The 12,879-nt window shown below is 41.2% G+C and overlaps 1 protein-coding gene across 1 annotated transcript in view; it reads right to left on the reverse strand.

Moving 5' to 3' along the window:
• DLAT (dihydrolipoamide S-acetyltransferase) overlaps nt 1–12,773 on the reverse strand; it is a 31,606-nt gene extending 18,833 nt beyond the window's left edge. Inside the window, exons 1-7 of the mRNA XM_018059784.1 lie at nt 12,425–12,773; nt 11,833–11,934; nt 10,864–10,988; nt 10,569–10,722; nt 6,463–6,589; nt 4,152–4,339; nt 2,747–2,900 (exon numbers count right to left, since the gene is read on the reverse strand). Coding sequence (XP_017915273.1) covers nt 2,747–2,900; nt 4,152–4,339; nt 6,463–6,589; nt 10,569–10,722; nt 10,864–10,988; nt 11,833–11,934; nt 12,425–12,703 — 1,129 coding nt within the window. The 5' untranslated portion in view covers nt 12,704–12,773. The remainder of the gene's footprint in view (nt 1–2,746; nt 2,901–4,151; nt 4,340–6,462; nt 6,590–10,568; nt 10,723–10,863; nt 10,989–11,832; nt 11,935–12,424) is intronic.

Below are 12,879 nucleotides of genomic sequence, written 5' to 3' on the forward strand. Positions count from 1 at the left end.
TTTCTTAAGCCCATATCCTCCCAAAAGGTACATCTCTATTTCTATGCCTTCCTTCACAACAAAAGCTCTTGACTAAGTTCCCACAATGCTATCTCCACTTCTTCATTCACTTTAAACCCTATCCAGACTGTCACTGCATGTATCTTTTGAAGTCACTATTGTTGACTCCTCTTATCCAATCCCTTACTAAGTTCTATTGATTCTGCCACAAACGTATGTTAAGGCTGTCCATTTTTTTCCATTTGTATTCTCATCACCTTTGTGTAAACCACCATCGACTCCAGCAACATCTTAACAGACACTTTTGCTTTCATTTAATCCATTTGCACAGAGCAGCCAAAACAATCTTTTAAATATATAAATGATTTTATGCCACTTCTTCATTTTAATCTTTCAATGGCTTCCTGCTCTACTTGAAATAAAATTCAAACTATCATAACCTGTGAAGTCTTTTATGTTCTTACCCCTGAGTTTCTTTCTGCCCTCATTTCCTACCACTCTGCTCACTATGCTCCATTAACACTGGCTTCCTTTCTTTGCCTCAAACACACCGAGCTCTCTCCCCTTCAGGCTGGTCTTTGCCCAGAATGCTTCTCTTGCAGTTCTTCACATGGTTGGCTCATAGCTGCCTCCTCCTCATCTTTCAGGTCAGATCAAATTTCACCTTGTCAAAAAATCTTCCCCAACCATCCTGTCCAAAAGTGGTCATGCGTGCATGTGTGTGCTGTGCTGAGTTGCTCAGTCGTGTCTGACTCCTTGCGACCCCATGGACTGCTGGGATCCTGTCCATGAAATTGTACAGGCAAGAATCCTGGAGTGGGCTGCCATTTCCTATTCCAGGGGACCGTCCTGACCCAAGGATTGAATCTGTGTCTCCTATACTGGCAGGCAAATTCTTTACCACTGTGCCACCTGGGAAATCCACGACAGAGAGGTACCCTGTTTGCTACTCCCTAGCATAACACTTGGTTTATTTATTTGTTAGCATTCAAATCATATTATTTAGTAAGCTATTATTATCACCATAGCTAATTACCTATATTTGCTTCCTATGTACAGGTATTAACATATTTAATCCCAACAAGCTATAAAGTATTATTTCTACATACAAATAAAGAAACTGAGACAGAAAAGGGAACACACCTAGTGTTCGACAGAGCTGGGGTTTAAAATCTAAGCATTCCAGCTCTAAAGCCAATACTCTTAACTACTATGTTATAATCCTTGTCCATTTACTTCTTTATTGTCTGTCCCATGAACAAGTGTTGGATGCACAGACAATACTCAATGAATATTTGTTTAAATAAATGAATCACTTAACTCTAACTGTGTAAGAATACTGAGATTTTTTTCCACATAAATACTTCCTAAGGCAGCCAGTATCACTCAATATCCAACAAATGGTCCTCATTTACTTGTTTAAATTCTTCAGATATAATTATTAACCCAGTCCTTCCTCCCCTTAAAAATGTTTTCCAACTTATATTGCTATCCCTAATCATACATACATAAAGAATGGCAATATATTAGTGAAATGACATTAAGATGGAAAAAAGGGTTTTTTTACAAGAATTCTCCGAGGTAAAACAGTGATAACTTCTGTCCCTGTATTTTTGGGAACTGGCTTGCTTTCAAACCATAAAAACAACAGGCTGCAGACAGTGATAACCAACAATGATTGCTCATAGCTGGAAAACTGCAGAAGTAGCCATTATTTTGAATAATTAAAGATGGCAGAACATCAAAACAGAAGGAAGTATAGGGTAGTGGGAAGAATACAGATTCTAAAATGAAACAAATCTAGATTTGAATTGCAACTTTATTGCTTAACAGAACAAGAGATCTTTCAAGGGTCTATTTTCCTATCCAAAAAATATGAGACGATAATTCTTACTTCCAGTGTTATGCAAATTAAGTCTGGTAATTAAATGACTAGCACACAGTACTAGCCATCAAACCAAGCTCCACAAACAGTAATTTCTCCCACCCCTTTCCAAAGTATATTAATTACCTTACATTAAATTTTAGCTTAAAACATTTAAATGCCAACCAATAATAATAATGTGAACAAAATTAATATGTATGAAGTATTACTATATTCTAGATACTGTTCTAAGCCCTTCACTTATTTTATTGGAAACTATTATCTCAGTTTTACAGATGGAAAAATAGATAAAGTAATTCATCAACAGACATATTACATAGAAAGTGATAAAGCCAGGATTAAACCCTAGATGGTCTCATTCAAGAGCCCACACTCTTATCACTAAGCTACACATTCTCTTTGGGAAGGAAAAGATGAGTAAGGCATTTTCCTTTGCCCTCAACAGGCGTTAGTTCAGTTTTATATGAATTTTAAGTCATATCTTAAGTCATTTCAAATCATCCCAACTTCATTTTGTGTTTTGAGTATTGCTATATTCACTCAGCCTAGCACTAATACAGATTTCTTATTACATAATCAAGTACTATAACCCAACTTTGCTGAACACATCATACGTTCACAAACAATTAAGCAGTTCCCATTATCAGAAAATGAAAAAAGCTATCTAAACTATACAGGTAGACCTCAGACAGACCAAGCAAAGCACAGGAAGTTTTCCTGCTCTGTCAGTTCCCTCCCTCATCCTTCTCCCTACTTCCCCAGATAAGACAGCTCTATATATTAAGAGTTGTGGTTGTGCTCTCTGGTCCTAAGGAGGAAACTCAATTTTAGTACAACTCCATTGCATAGAAACAGACGTACCTTTTACTTGTGTAAGGTCAATCCCTTTCTCTGCTGCCAGCTTCTTTGCAAGTGGGCTAACGAACACTCTTCCCTTTGGTCCAGCTGGAGCGGCTGGCCGGGGGGCTGAAGGTGGAGGGGCTACAGGTGCGGGCGTTGGAGGAACAGGGGCTGCCTTTTGAAAAAAGTTACAAATTGTTAATTCACCACTGCAAAGACTGGCCTGAAAGATTAAGAGCTTATAGTTTATTAACTCAAACCTATTTTCATTATATAACTTTCATCTTTTTTCCAAAGGTCAAATGCTCATTTTTCTTGCTTAACCGACATAATACAGCAATATGAATACAATAACATTATTTTAACAAGGATAGAATATAATCAAGTTCTCTAACTCCATGATTAATACAGAGAGGCACTGAATTTAATTCTGGTGACCAGTATATAACATCCTTATAGCCCTTCTTCACTTTAATCTCATCTCTATTTTCTTGTCCCTTCTTTATTCTCATTTTATCACCTACATGGTTTTTACTTAACCTACTTCCAAAACAATAAATTATTCTGGAAGGTTCCATGTTGAAAACACATTAAAAAATAAACCAATACTACTATTTGCCAGCTCCCCATAAATGTATGGAAGTCAGAAATTAAAGTTTTCTCTGACAGAACTGTGTACCTAAACTCACATGATTCTACACTTGCAGAAGCCTTATAGTGTTATTACTGCCTGGAATTCATATGAGTTCATGTTATAGGTATATAGTATATGGTGGTGGTTTAGTTACTAAGTCATGTTCAACCCTTGCGACCCCATGGACCGTAGCCTGCCAGGTTCCTCTGTCCATGGGATTCTCCAGGCAAGAATACTGCAGTAGGTTGCCATTTCCTTCTCCAGGGGATCTTCCTGAGCCAGGAATCGAACCCGGGTCTCCTGCACTGCAAGCAGATTCTTTATTGGCTGAGCTACGAGGGAACCCTTCGTATATAATATATAGCAAAAGACTAAATTCTATGCAAAATAAAGCCATTTATGTCAAGATTCCCATGTGTTACAAATATAAGCTTGACCTACTATAATATGTGAATACCAAGAGGACTAACAAAGACTACAAATTCTACAGAAAATGGGTGATGAAGCACTACCTTCCATATGTATATCTACACCTAAAGCATAAAAAGATCAAGTCACCTCAGTTTTGTTCTCAACAAGACTCAAGAAAGCAGGGAAAAGAAAAATTACAAAAATCAAACTATTGACCATTCTGTGAACAGTGCAGTCCCACGCAGCCTGTGGGTCTCCATAAATGTTAACTATCTCCTTCCTTCATCACAGACTCTTAGCACTGAAAGGAACCTAGACTATCACTCCTTAATTTAGAGATGAATAAGGTAAGTGTTCCCTCAATTCTAGAAGCATACCTACCGGAGATGGGATAGGTGGTGGTGCTGGTGGTTTTAAATCAGTTACTTCAGCTGGCTGATAGTCTGCAAATGCTGGTATATCTGCCTCTTTTTCCACAATGATACAGAGCGGGGCTCCTAGAGGGACATCTCGTGTGCCTTCAGGGACCAGGATTTTTGCCAGGTAACCTTCTTCCTGTACTTCAAAACCTTAAATAGAAAGAAAAAACCATTATGGAATTTAAAGGACTCTACTAGCCTACCAAATTCAAAGCACAGTTTTTAAGTAAAAGGTTCTTCAAAGTAGCTATATAACCTTTTGCAAGCTATTTAACCTGTGTCTCAGCCTCTTTACCTACCAAATGGGAACAAGAGTTCCTACCTCACAGGGCTATTACCAAAGTTAAGTGAATTAATATTTTCCAAGCACTTGGAAATAGTACCTAATACAAAGTAAATACTAATAAACATTTGTCAAATAAAACCCCGAGAGGTTACACAGTGGTTAGTTCTAAATGTTTTCTTTAAAACATCTCCAAGGGCTGCTCTGTGCAGACCCACAAGACTCCCGAGATGGCATCAGCTGTACTGCTACAGAACAGAACCACATGGTTGTTAAACTAAAAGAGCTACTACAGTTGATAGTGATGCATCTTTGGAACTTTTCTGAAGAGGTCATACTTGGTATTACACCAACTATTTCAATATGAAGAAATACAGCATTATTATGGAGATTCAATGGTGTTGACAACTTTACTCAGCCTCTGCTTTTCTTTTTTTGGCTGCAACATGTGGCTTGTGGGATCTTAGTTTCCCCACTAGGGACTGAACCCCGGGCCCTTGGCAGGGAAACCGTGAAGTCCTAACCAATGGACCACCAGGGAATTCCCAGCTACTGCTTTTTTTTTTTTTAACAAGGAACTCAAATACACAGGATTCCAAAAGTAAAACTGAAAGGAGCCACTGTAGAGGACATCTTTTGCCTTCCAGATCTTAGCTTTCTGGTGGGCTGTGCCTCTCCCTGATGAACATATTTCTGATGAATCCTTTTATTTCCCAGCTGAGAATTAACATCCAGTACAAGACATATCAAAAGAAAAGGCTCCAAGGCCACTACAGAGTTTAGAGTTTGACCAAGGTTAATACTTCTCTAGTGAGCAGTTTCTAGAATACCACTCTCTACAGAAACACTGGTAATCAAGTTAAAATGCAAAGCAGATCTATTTTTGCCAGGGCTTTTCTGTTTCTTTCTTTTTAACAATCTTTTTAACAAAGAGAATAGGGACTTCCCTGGTGGTCCAGTGGTTAACAATCTGCCTGCCAAAGCAGGGGACATGGGTTCGATCTCCAGTCAAGGAACTAAGATCCTACGTGCCACAGAGCAACTAAGCCTGCCGCTGCAACTGCTGAGCCCATGAGCTCTAGAGTCCAGACTCTGAAACAGGCCTGAGCCCTGCAACTAGAGAGAGCCTGTGCTGCAACAAAAACCCGGGCAGCCAAAACACAAAGAAACAAACAAAAAAGACCCTTTTCCTCTAATAAAATTTTATGAGGGGAAGCACAATATACTAAAAGATCAAACAGAGTTAGAAGTGAGGGAGGGGGGCAAGGGATAGTAGAATCCTACTCTCTTAAGTCTCCTTTACCCCAAGGCGCCATCAAGGAATCATCGAGTGTAAAGAACAAAATCTGAAAAACACCGCTGCAGAGGATGCCCAGAAGCTCCTACTGCATCTTTGAGGACTGGAGAAAAAATATATATATATTTATCTTCAGATATCCAGATACAGTATGGCAAATATTAATTGTCTATAGGGTGGTTTTTTTCCTGAGCATAAAAATAAATCAGATAGTCAATAAAAGGAAATGTGATATAATATCTGAACAGGTAATACATACATTTCATCAGTCATTCTCATATACAAAAACAATCTAAACCCTATTTTCCAGTTTTCCGTCAAAGTCATCTGAATATCTTCAGTATTTTCCTGCCTTTGATGTTATTTTCCCCTATTTCCTCTTTTTTCCCCCTTGCCCAGTGTGAAGAACGTCAGTTTGGATACAGTTTCTCAGTAACATAAGGCTAATAAGCAAACTCTGGCCTAAAAATTATCTCCAAGGCGATACATCCTTGATTCAATGATAGTGCAGTATGGAACCGACAGATCCAACTATGCAATATTTTTGTTATGAAAATACTCTGTTCCAGGAAATTAATCCCAAGAATTAAAATTTTTCATGTTATCACTCACTCATTATAGGATAGGATGGCAATCCTCTTCCCTCACCGGAAAACTCAGTGTCTCAACCATTAAGAGCTGAAGAAATCTCACCTATAGTGGCCTTGTCAGTCTCTATCTCTGCCAATAAATCTCCTTCATTTAGCTTCTCACCCACTTTTTTTTCCCATCTCTGAACTGTGCCCATGGTCATGGTGGGAGAGAGGGCAGGAAGAAGCACCTGTAGAAACAAACATATATTTTATTATTACTCAATATTAGGATGCTTTTGACACAATGGCACTCAGGCAAGCAAATAGCTTTATGGAATGACAGCGACTATGACAATCCAAATTCCCATCTGCCTGATGCTCCCACAGCAGCAAAAGCCTCGAGCTTCAGTAGTGTCCCTACAGGTAAATCCTTTAAATCTCAAGCTTTTACAGTGCCAGTGATACTCTGACCCACCCTCCAAAGTTAAAAACCACGGGCAGAGGGGAAAGATTTCTTTCTAGACGGCTAAAACTAATTCCTCAACGATATCTAAACATAGAACATCTTCTCATCTTTCTTAACACTTAGATTAAGCTAGAGGTTTTTCATCTTCATAGAATGACCTCAGACTTTTCCACTAAAATTTTACTGTGTGCTTTATTGAAATCCACCTTTTCATTCAGAGGAGACTGAATTTCTCCCAAACTCCCTGGATACTTTATTAAATTTTTAATTATTTATTTTTGGTTGCTCTGGGTCTTCATTGCTGTACACAGGCTTTCGCTAGTTGCACTGAGCAGGTGCTACTCTCCAGCTACAGTGCACAGGCTTCCCATTGGAGAGGTTTCTCTGGTTGCAGAGCATGGGCTCAAGGCACGCAGGTTCAGTAGATGGAGATTTTGGGTTCGAGAGCACAAGCTCAGTAGTTGTGGCACATGCGTTTAGTTGCTCTTCAGCATGTGAGAATCTTCCCAGACCAGGGATTGAACCTGTGACCCCTGCAGGCAGATTCTTAACCACTGGACCACTAGCCAAGTCCCTCCCAGGTACTTTTTCAAGATAAAAAACTAATATTAAGAACTGTTCGGGACTTCCCAGGTGGCCCAGTGGTTTAGACTCTGTGCTCCCAATGCAGCAGGGCACAGGTTAATCCCTGTATGGGGAACTAAGATCCAGAATGCCATATGGCATGGCTGAAAAAACACCCCAAACAACAACAAAAACCTGTTCTTACAATAGTCACTTCCACCTGAGTGAAATGTATAACAACAGATTGGCTAATCTAAATTAAAGACTGCTTCCCTATTTATATGGCTTGTATGTTCACTGAATTTGGATGCTCACTCAGTTACGGTTTTGTTTGCTATCTTCTTAAGTCTTTTGCATCTATTTAACATAAGGATTATGCTGAAAGAAAAGTCATTTTAATTGATGATGTCTCAGGAAGCTGTGGGGAAAAAAGTAAAACAAAACTTAGAACTCTCGACCTTCTCTGGTGGTCCAGTGGTTAGGAATCGGCCTGCCAATTCAGAGGACGCGGCTTTGATCCCTGGACTGAGAAGATCCCACATGCCTTGGGGCAACGAATCCCATCACAATTACTAAGACCATGCCCTAGAGCCCTCGAGCTGCAACTACTGAAGCTCCTGTACCTACAGTTCATGCTCTGCAACAAGAGAAGTCATCACAATGAGAAGTCCAAGCACCACAACAAGAGAGTAGCCCCTGCTTACCAAAATTACAGAAAGCCTTCTCTTGGCAATGAAGACCCAGCACAGACAAAAAAAATTTTTGTAACTTTTTTTTTAATTAAAAATTTTAAAAAATTTGCTGAACAGGATGAAATAAATGTGTGAACTGACCACCAGGCAAAATTTCATCATGAGTGAATGTTAATAAAAGACCAGGGAACAGAACATGATGCCCAAAGAAGAAAATTATTCCTACACAAAAATTTCTACAAATAAACTAAGAGAAGGAGAAGGTCTAGTCTTAATTCTTTAGGAAAAAACGCAGCTGGCTTTTATCCATTTCCAATATCCAAAACACACAAATATACAGGGGGTAATCCTAATATCTAATAAACTAATCAGTAGAAACTGATTTAGTTAACAGAATCAACAGTGACTATATTTACCACCTTCAGCTTTGTTGTAATGCTATTATATATGTCTGTGCTGAATCGCTCAGTCATGTCTGACTCTTTGAGACCCCATGGAATGTAGCCCTCCATGCTCCTCTGTCCATGAGGATTCTCCAGGCAAGAATACTGGAGTAGATTACCATGCCCTCCTCCAGATTATATATGTCTATTTGACACGTATTCTTTATTGTTAGTCTTTTCTAAATACTACTGGATTATTTCACTTACTCTGAGAAAACAGAACGCTACATGTCAAGGAAAAACACTAACTGGGGGCTTTTATTCAATAGACAGCACTTCGCGCCTACTTAAAAAAACTCTATTTATACAGGGAGTAGATATAAGTGGGTTTCCCAGGTGGTGCTAGCAGTAAAGAACCTGCCTGCCGATGCTGCTGCTGCTGCTAAGTCACTTCAGTCGTGTCCGACTCTGTGTGACCCCATAGACGGCAGCCCACCAGGTTCCGTCATCGCGGGGATTCTCCAGGCAAGAACATTGGAGTGGGCTGCCATTTCCTTCTCCAATGCATTAAAGTGAAAAGTGAAAGTGAAGTCGCTCAGTCGTGTCCAACTCTTCACGACCTCATGGACTGCAGCCTACCAGGCCCCTCCATCCATGGATTTTCCAGGCAAGAGTACTAGATGGGTTGCCATTGCCTCTTAGGTATTGTATAATAACAAATTAACAAAAGGATCCAAAGGTCTTTAGCAGGAGGAAGAATATAGAAAGTAACCAACCATAACCTCAGAAGAGGAAGAAACTCAGGATTGAGGAAAAAAATTCTGACACAGTTTTTATGCCCCAACTCCCATAACATTTTTGCCCTGAATAAAGTCACAAAATTTCTGGACAATTAATTTTTTATCTTTTTACATGAGTAGGTCACTTTTATTCTGAGATCCTTTCCCAAATAATTATTTTAAGGAAGACTTCTTTCTACACATCCTGACATCTTGCTATTAAAATGGCATGTTAAAAATGCTCAAGTGATAAATCACTCAGCAATGTTACTGGCTTAATTTCAATTCTAACCTGGGTATTAATGTTCAAGCAATATCTATCTTTTAGTATGTCACGGCTTGTACTCAGTCGTGCCTCACTGTATTTGCAATCCCTCGAACTGTAGCCCACCAAGCTCCTCTATCTATGGGATTTTCCCACCAAGAATACTGGAGTGGGTTGCCATTTCCTACTCCAGGAGATCTTCTCAACCCAGGGATCAAACCCACGTCTCCTGCATTGGCAGGCAAATTCTTTACCACAGAGCCACCATATTAAGTTAAAGTTGATGAAATTCAACTCCTTAAAAGCTAATGATCTATGGCTGATTCATGTTGATATTTGGCTGATAACAAAATTCTGTAAAGCAATTATCCTTCCATTAAAAAATAAATACTAAAAAAAGCTAATGATCAGTTACAAATTCTTGCTTAACTTTTAAAGACTATAGTCAATAGTATTTTTCTTTTGTTGCTTAGAGAAATTCACATAACAGCCATCACCATTTTCTAAAGCATGGATAACACTGTCCCACAATGTGCAAACAGAAAGCTCAGGAAAGAGGCTTCCCTGGTGGCTCGGTGGTAAAGAATCTACCTGCCGATGCAGGAGACATAAAAGAGACACAGGTTCGATCCCTGGGTTGGGAAGATCCCCTGGAGGAGGACATGGCAACCCACTCCAGTACTCCTGCCTGGAGAATTCCATGGACAGAGGAGCCTGGTGGGCTACAGTCCACAGGATCACAGAATCGGACACGACTGAAGCGACTTAGCACAGTAAAGTACAGATGTAAGTACAAACAATCCTCAAAATCCGACATATTCTTGAATGAAAAGTACCAAACATTATCCTACCTGCTACACCGAGGCTGAGAAAGGTTAAAAGAACTATCCAAGTACACACATCTGGAAATAACCACTAAGAATAAATGTTGTCAATTTTCATGTTTAAATCTCTATTTACTTTCAAATGACAAAAACTAGCCAGGTTTAATGCTAGTTTCCAGGATGCAACTCATCTATGAAAAATAATGAGTAAATAATAAATTTTCTAAAGCAGACACCCAGAGGCTGAGCCTCACCTGCATGTGAGTAGGATATGAGCTACCAGGAGCCTGAGCAGAAGGTGCAGGTGATGGAGCGGCGGCGGCAGGGGTTGGTGCCGGGGCTGCTTGTGGGGCAGGTGCTGCTGAAGAATCCAGTGTGTAATTTTTAAAGGCTTCAACATCTTCAGGCCTAAGGAAGAGAAAGAATGTGTAAGTATAAAGGGGTTATAAAGCGCATGTATCAGCCTTAGATGCCTTTAACTCCTCAGTTGTGGGTTAAAATACTCCACTTAAGCACCTGACTTTCACAGATTCCCCTGATCCTACTCACTTTTCAACTGTGATACAGATGATTGCTCCAACTGGAACATCTCTGGTACCTTCAGCAACAAGGATCTTTGCCATGTAACACTCCTCCACACTCTCAAATCCAACAGTAGCTTTATCGGTTTCAACCTTTTAACACAAAAGCAGGAGCTTAGGCTTCTGCTGCCAGTATGAAGTTTTATTAACTTGTGTCTAAAATCATAGAGTTCAAAGTGAAGTAAGTCAGAAAAAGAAAGAAAAATATGTGGAATCTAAAATGGCACAAATGAACTTACCTATGAAACAGAAATGAACTCACAGAGAATAGACTTGTGATTGCAGGGTGGGGCAGGGAAAGAACAGAGTAGGATTTGGGGGTTTGCAGATGCAAACTATTACATACTGAATGGAGAGCAACATGGTCCTACTATATAGCACAGGGAACTACATTCAGTATCTGTGATAAACCATAATGGACAAGAGCATTTAACACAACATCGTAAATCAATCATACAGCAATAAAAAAAAAAAAATCATACAGTTCAACAGTGAAAATAAAGCCTCTATCACAGGTTTGAAAGAATTACTATTAAAAACACCCAGGCTAAAAATCAGTTTGGTTAGCTGCTGCTAACTTGGCTAACCAATCTCTCATATCAAACTGTAAAAAACATCTAAGTTTCTTAATGCATGCATGCTAAATCGCTTCAGTCCTGTCCAACTCTCTGTAACCCCATAGATGGCAGCCCACCAGGCTCCTCCATCCCTGGGATTCTCCAGGCAAGAATACTGGAGTGGGCCACCATTTCCTTCTCCAATGCATGCATGCATGCTGTTGCTTCAGTCGTGTCCGACTCTTTGTGACCCCATGGACAGCAGCCTACCATGCTCCTCTGTCCACGGAATTTTCCAGGAAAAAGGGATAATTACCTACTCAGAAAGTTAACGCTCGGTTTAGTCTAAGCTAGTCTCTTCTAACTCATTTCCAACTTACCTCTGCAATTAGTTCACCCTCATTGATTTTTTCTCCTTCCTTCTTTTCCCAGCGGGCTATGGTACCTGCCTGCATTGTAGGGGACAGTGAAGGCAATGGAACCTAGAAGAGAAAAGGGAGAAATACTCATTTTTAAGAGCTACCTAACTCCCAATCTGGTGTAACACCTCGTTCAATTCAGACTAATTTAATGCTGAGTCTGAGTCTTTCCACACATTGGGCAATGGGCTTATAAAGGGATTTCCTAACACCAAAAGCTCTCAACCAGAAGGACAGACCTCCCGTTCCGCTGTACTGGGTGGGTCTAACAGCATGTACTCAGCAGACATTCCACAGACCGCCCCAGGCTTGGCGCTCTTTGAACGGAACCGGTCAGAAGGAAGCCTGCAGCTCCTTCTTCAACTGCATAGGTCAGGAGAGGGAAGCTCAAGAGCTAGAGCAAAGCTGGGTAATGGAGAAGGGACAGTGACAGAGTATACCTGGAGGGGGGCGGAGACGGAGGATCATCAAGGCCTCTAAGGAAGGATCCCAAGCCAACAAGTCTGCCGTGAAGGACAACGGGGTCCCGCGAAGGACAGGTTCTGGGGCTTACCTTCTGATGCGGGGGGAGGCTATACCAGCGGCGGCTAGGCGATCCCCAGAGCTGCAGCAAGACGCGATTCCGCGGTGTGGCCCAAGAGACGGGGCTCCAGCCGCAGAGTGCCCGGACCCTGCCATATCCTGGGGTCTTGCTGCTGTAGCGAGCCAAAGCCGAGCCAGCCTGCGGGGTCACGCACGGAGCTCCCGGCTCCTCCCGAAAGGCCGTCCACCGAGCCCCGAATCCCGCCCGGGGGGCTGCATTCTGAGCCCGTCGCGCACAGACGCGCAACATAGTGCCACGGCCCCCACACCCCAAAACCAACGCCGTCTCCGGAGTGACCTCTCCAAGAGCAGCGCGGCGTTGCCGTCAGCCGCGCCGCGCGGCCGCAAGTTGTCGTAAAACGGGCTGCGAAGCCTCGCCCCACCCGCTCCACGGACCGGAGAACGTATGGTCTTTCTCCGGGAAAT

The sequence above is a fragment of the Capra hircus genome, chromosome 15 (genome assembly GCF_001704415.2).
Source record: "Capra hircus breed San Clemente chromosome 15, ASM170441v1, whole genome shotgun sequence".
NCBI classification, from domain to species: Eukaryota; Metazoa; Chordata; class Mammalia; order Artiodactyla; family Bovidae; genus Capra; species Capra hircus.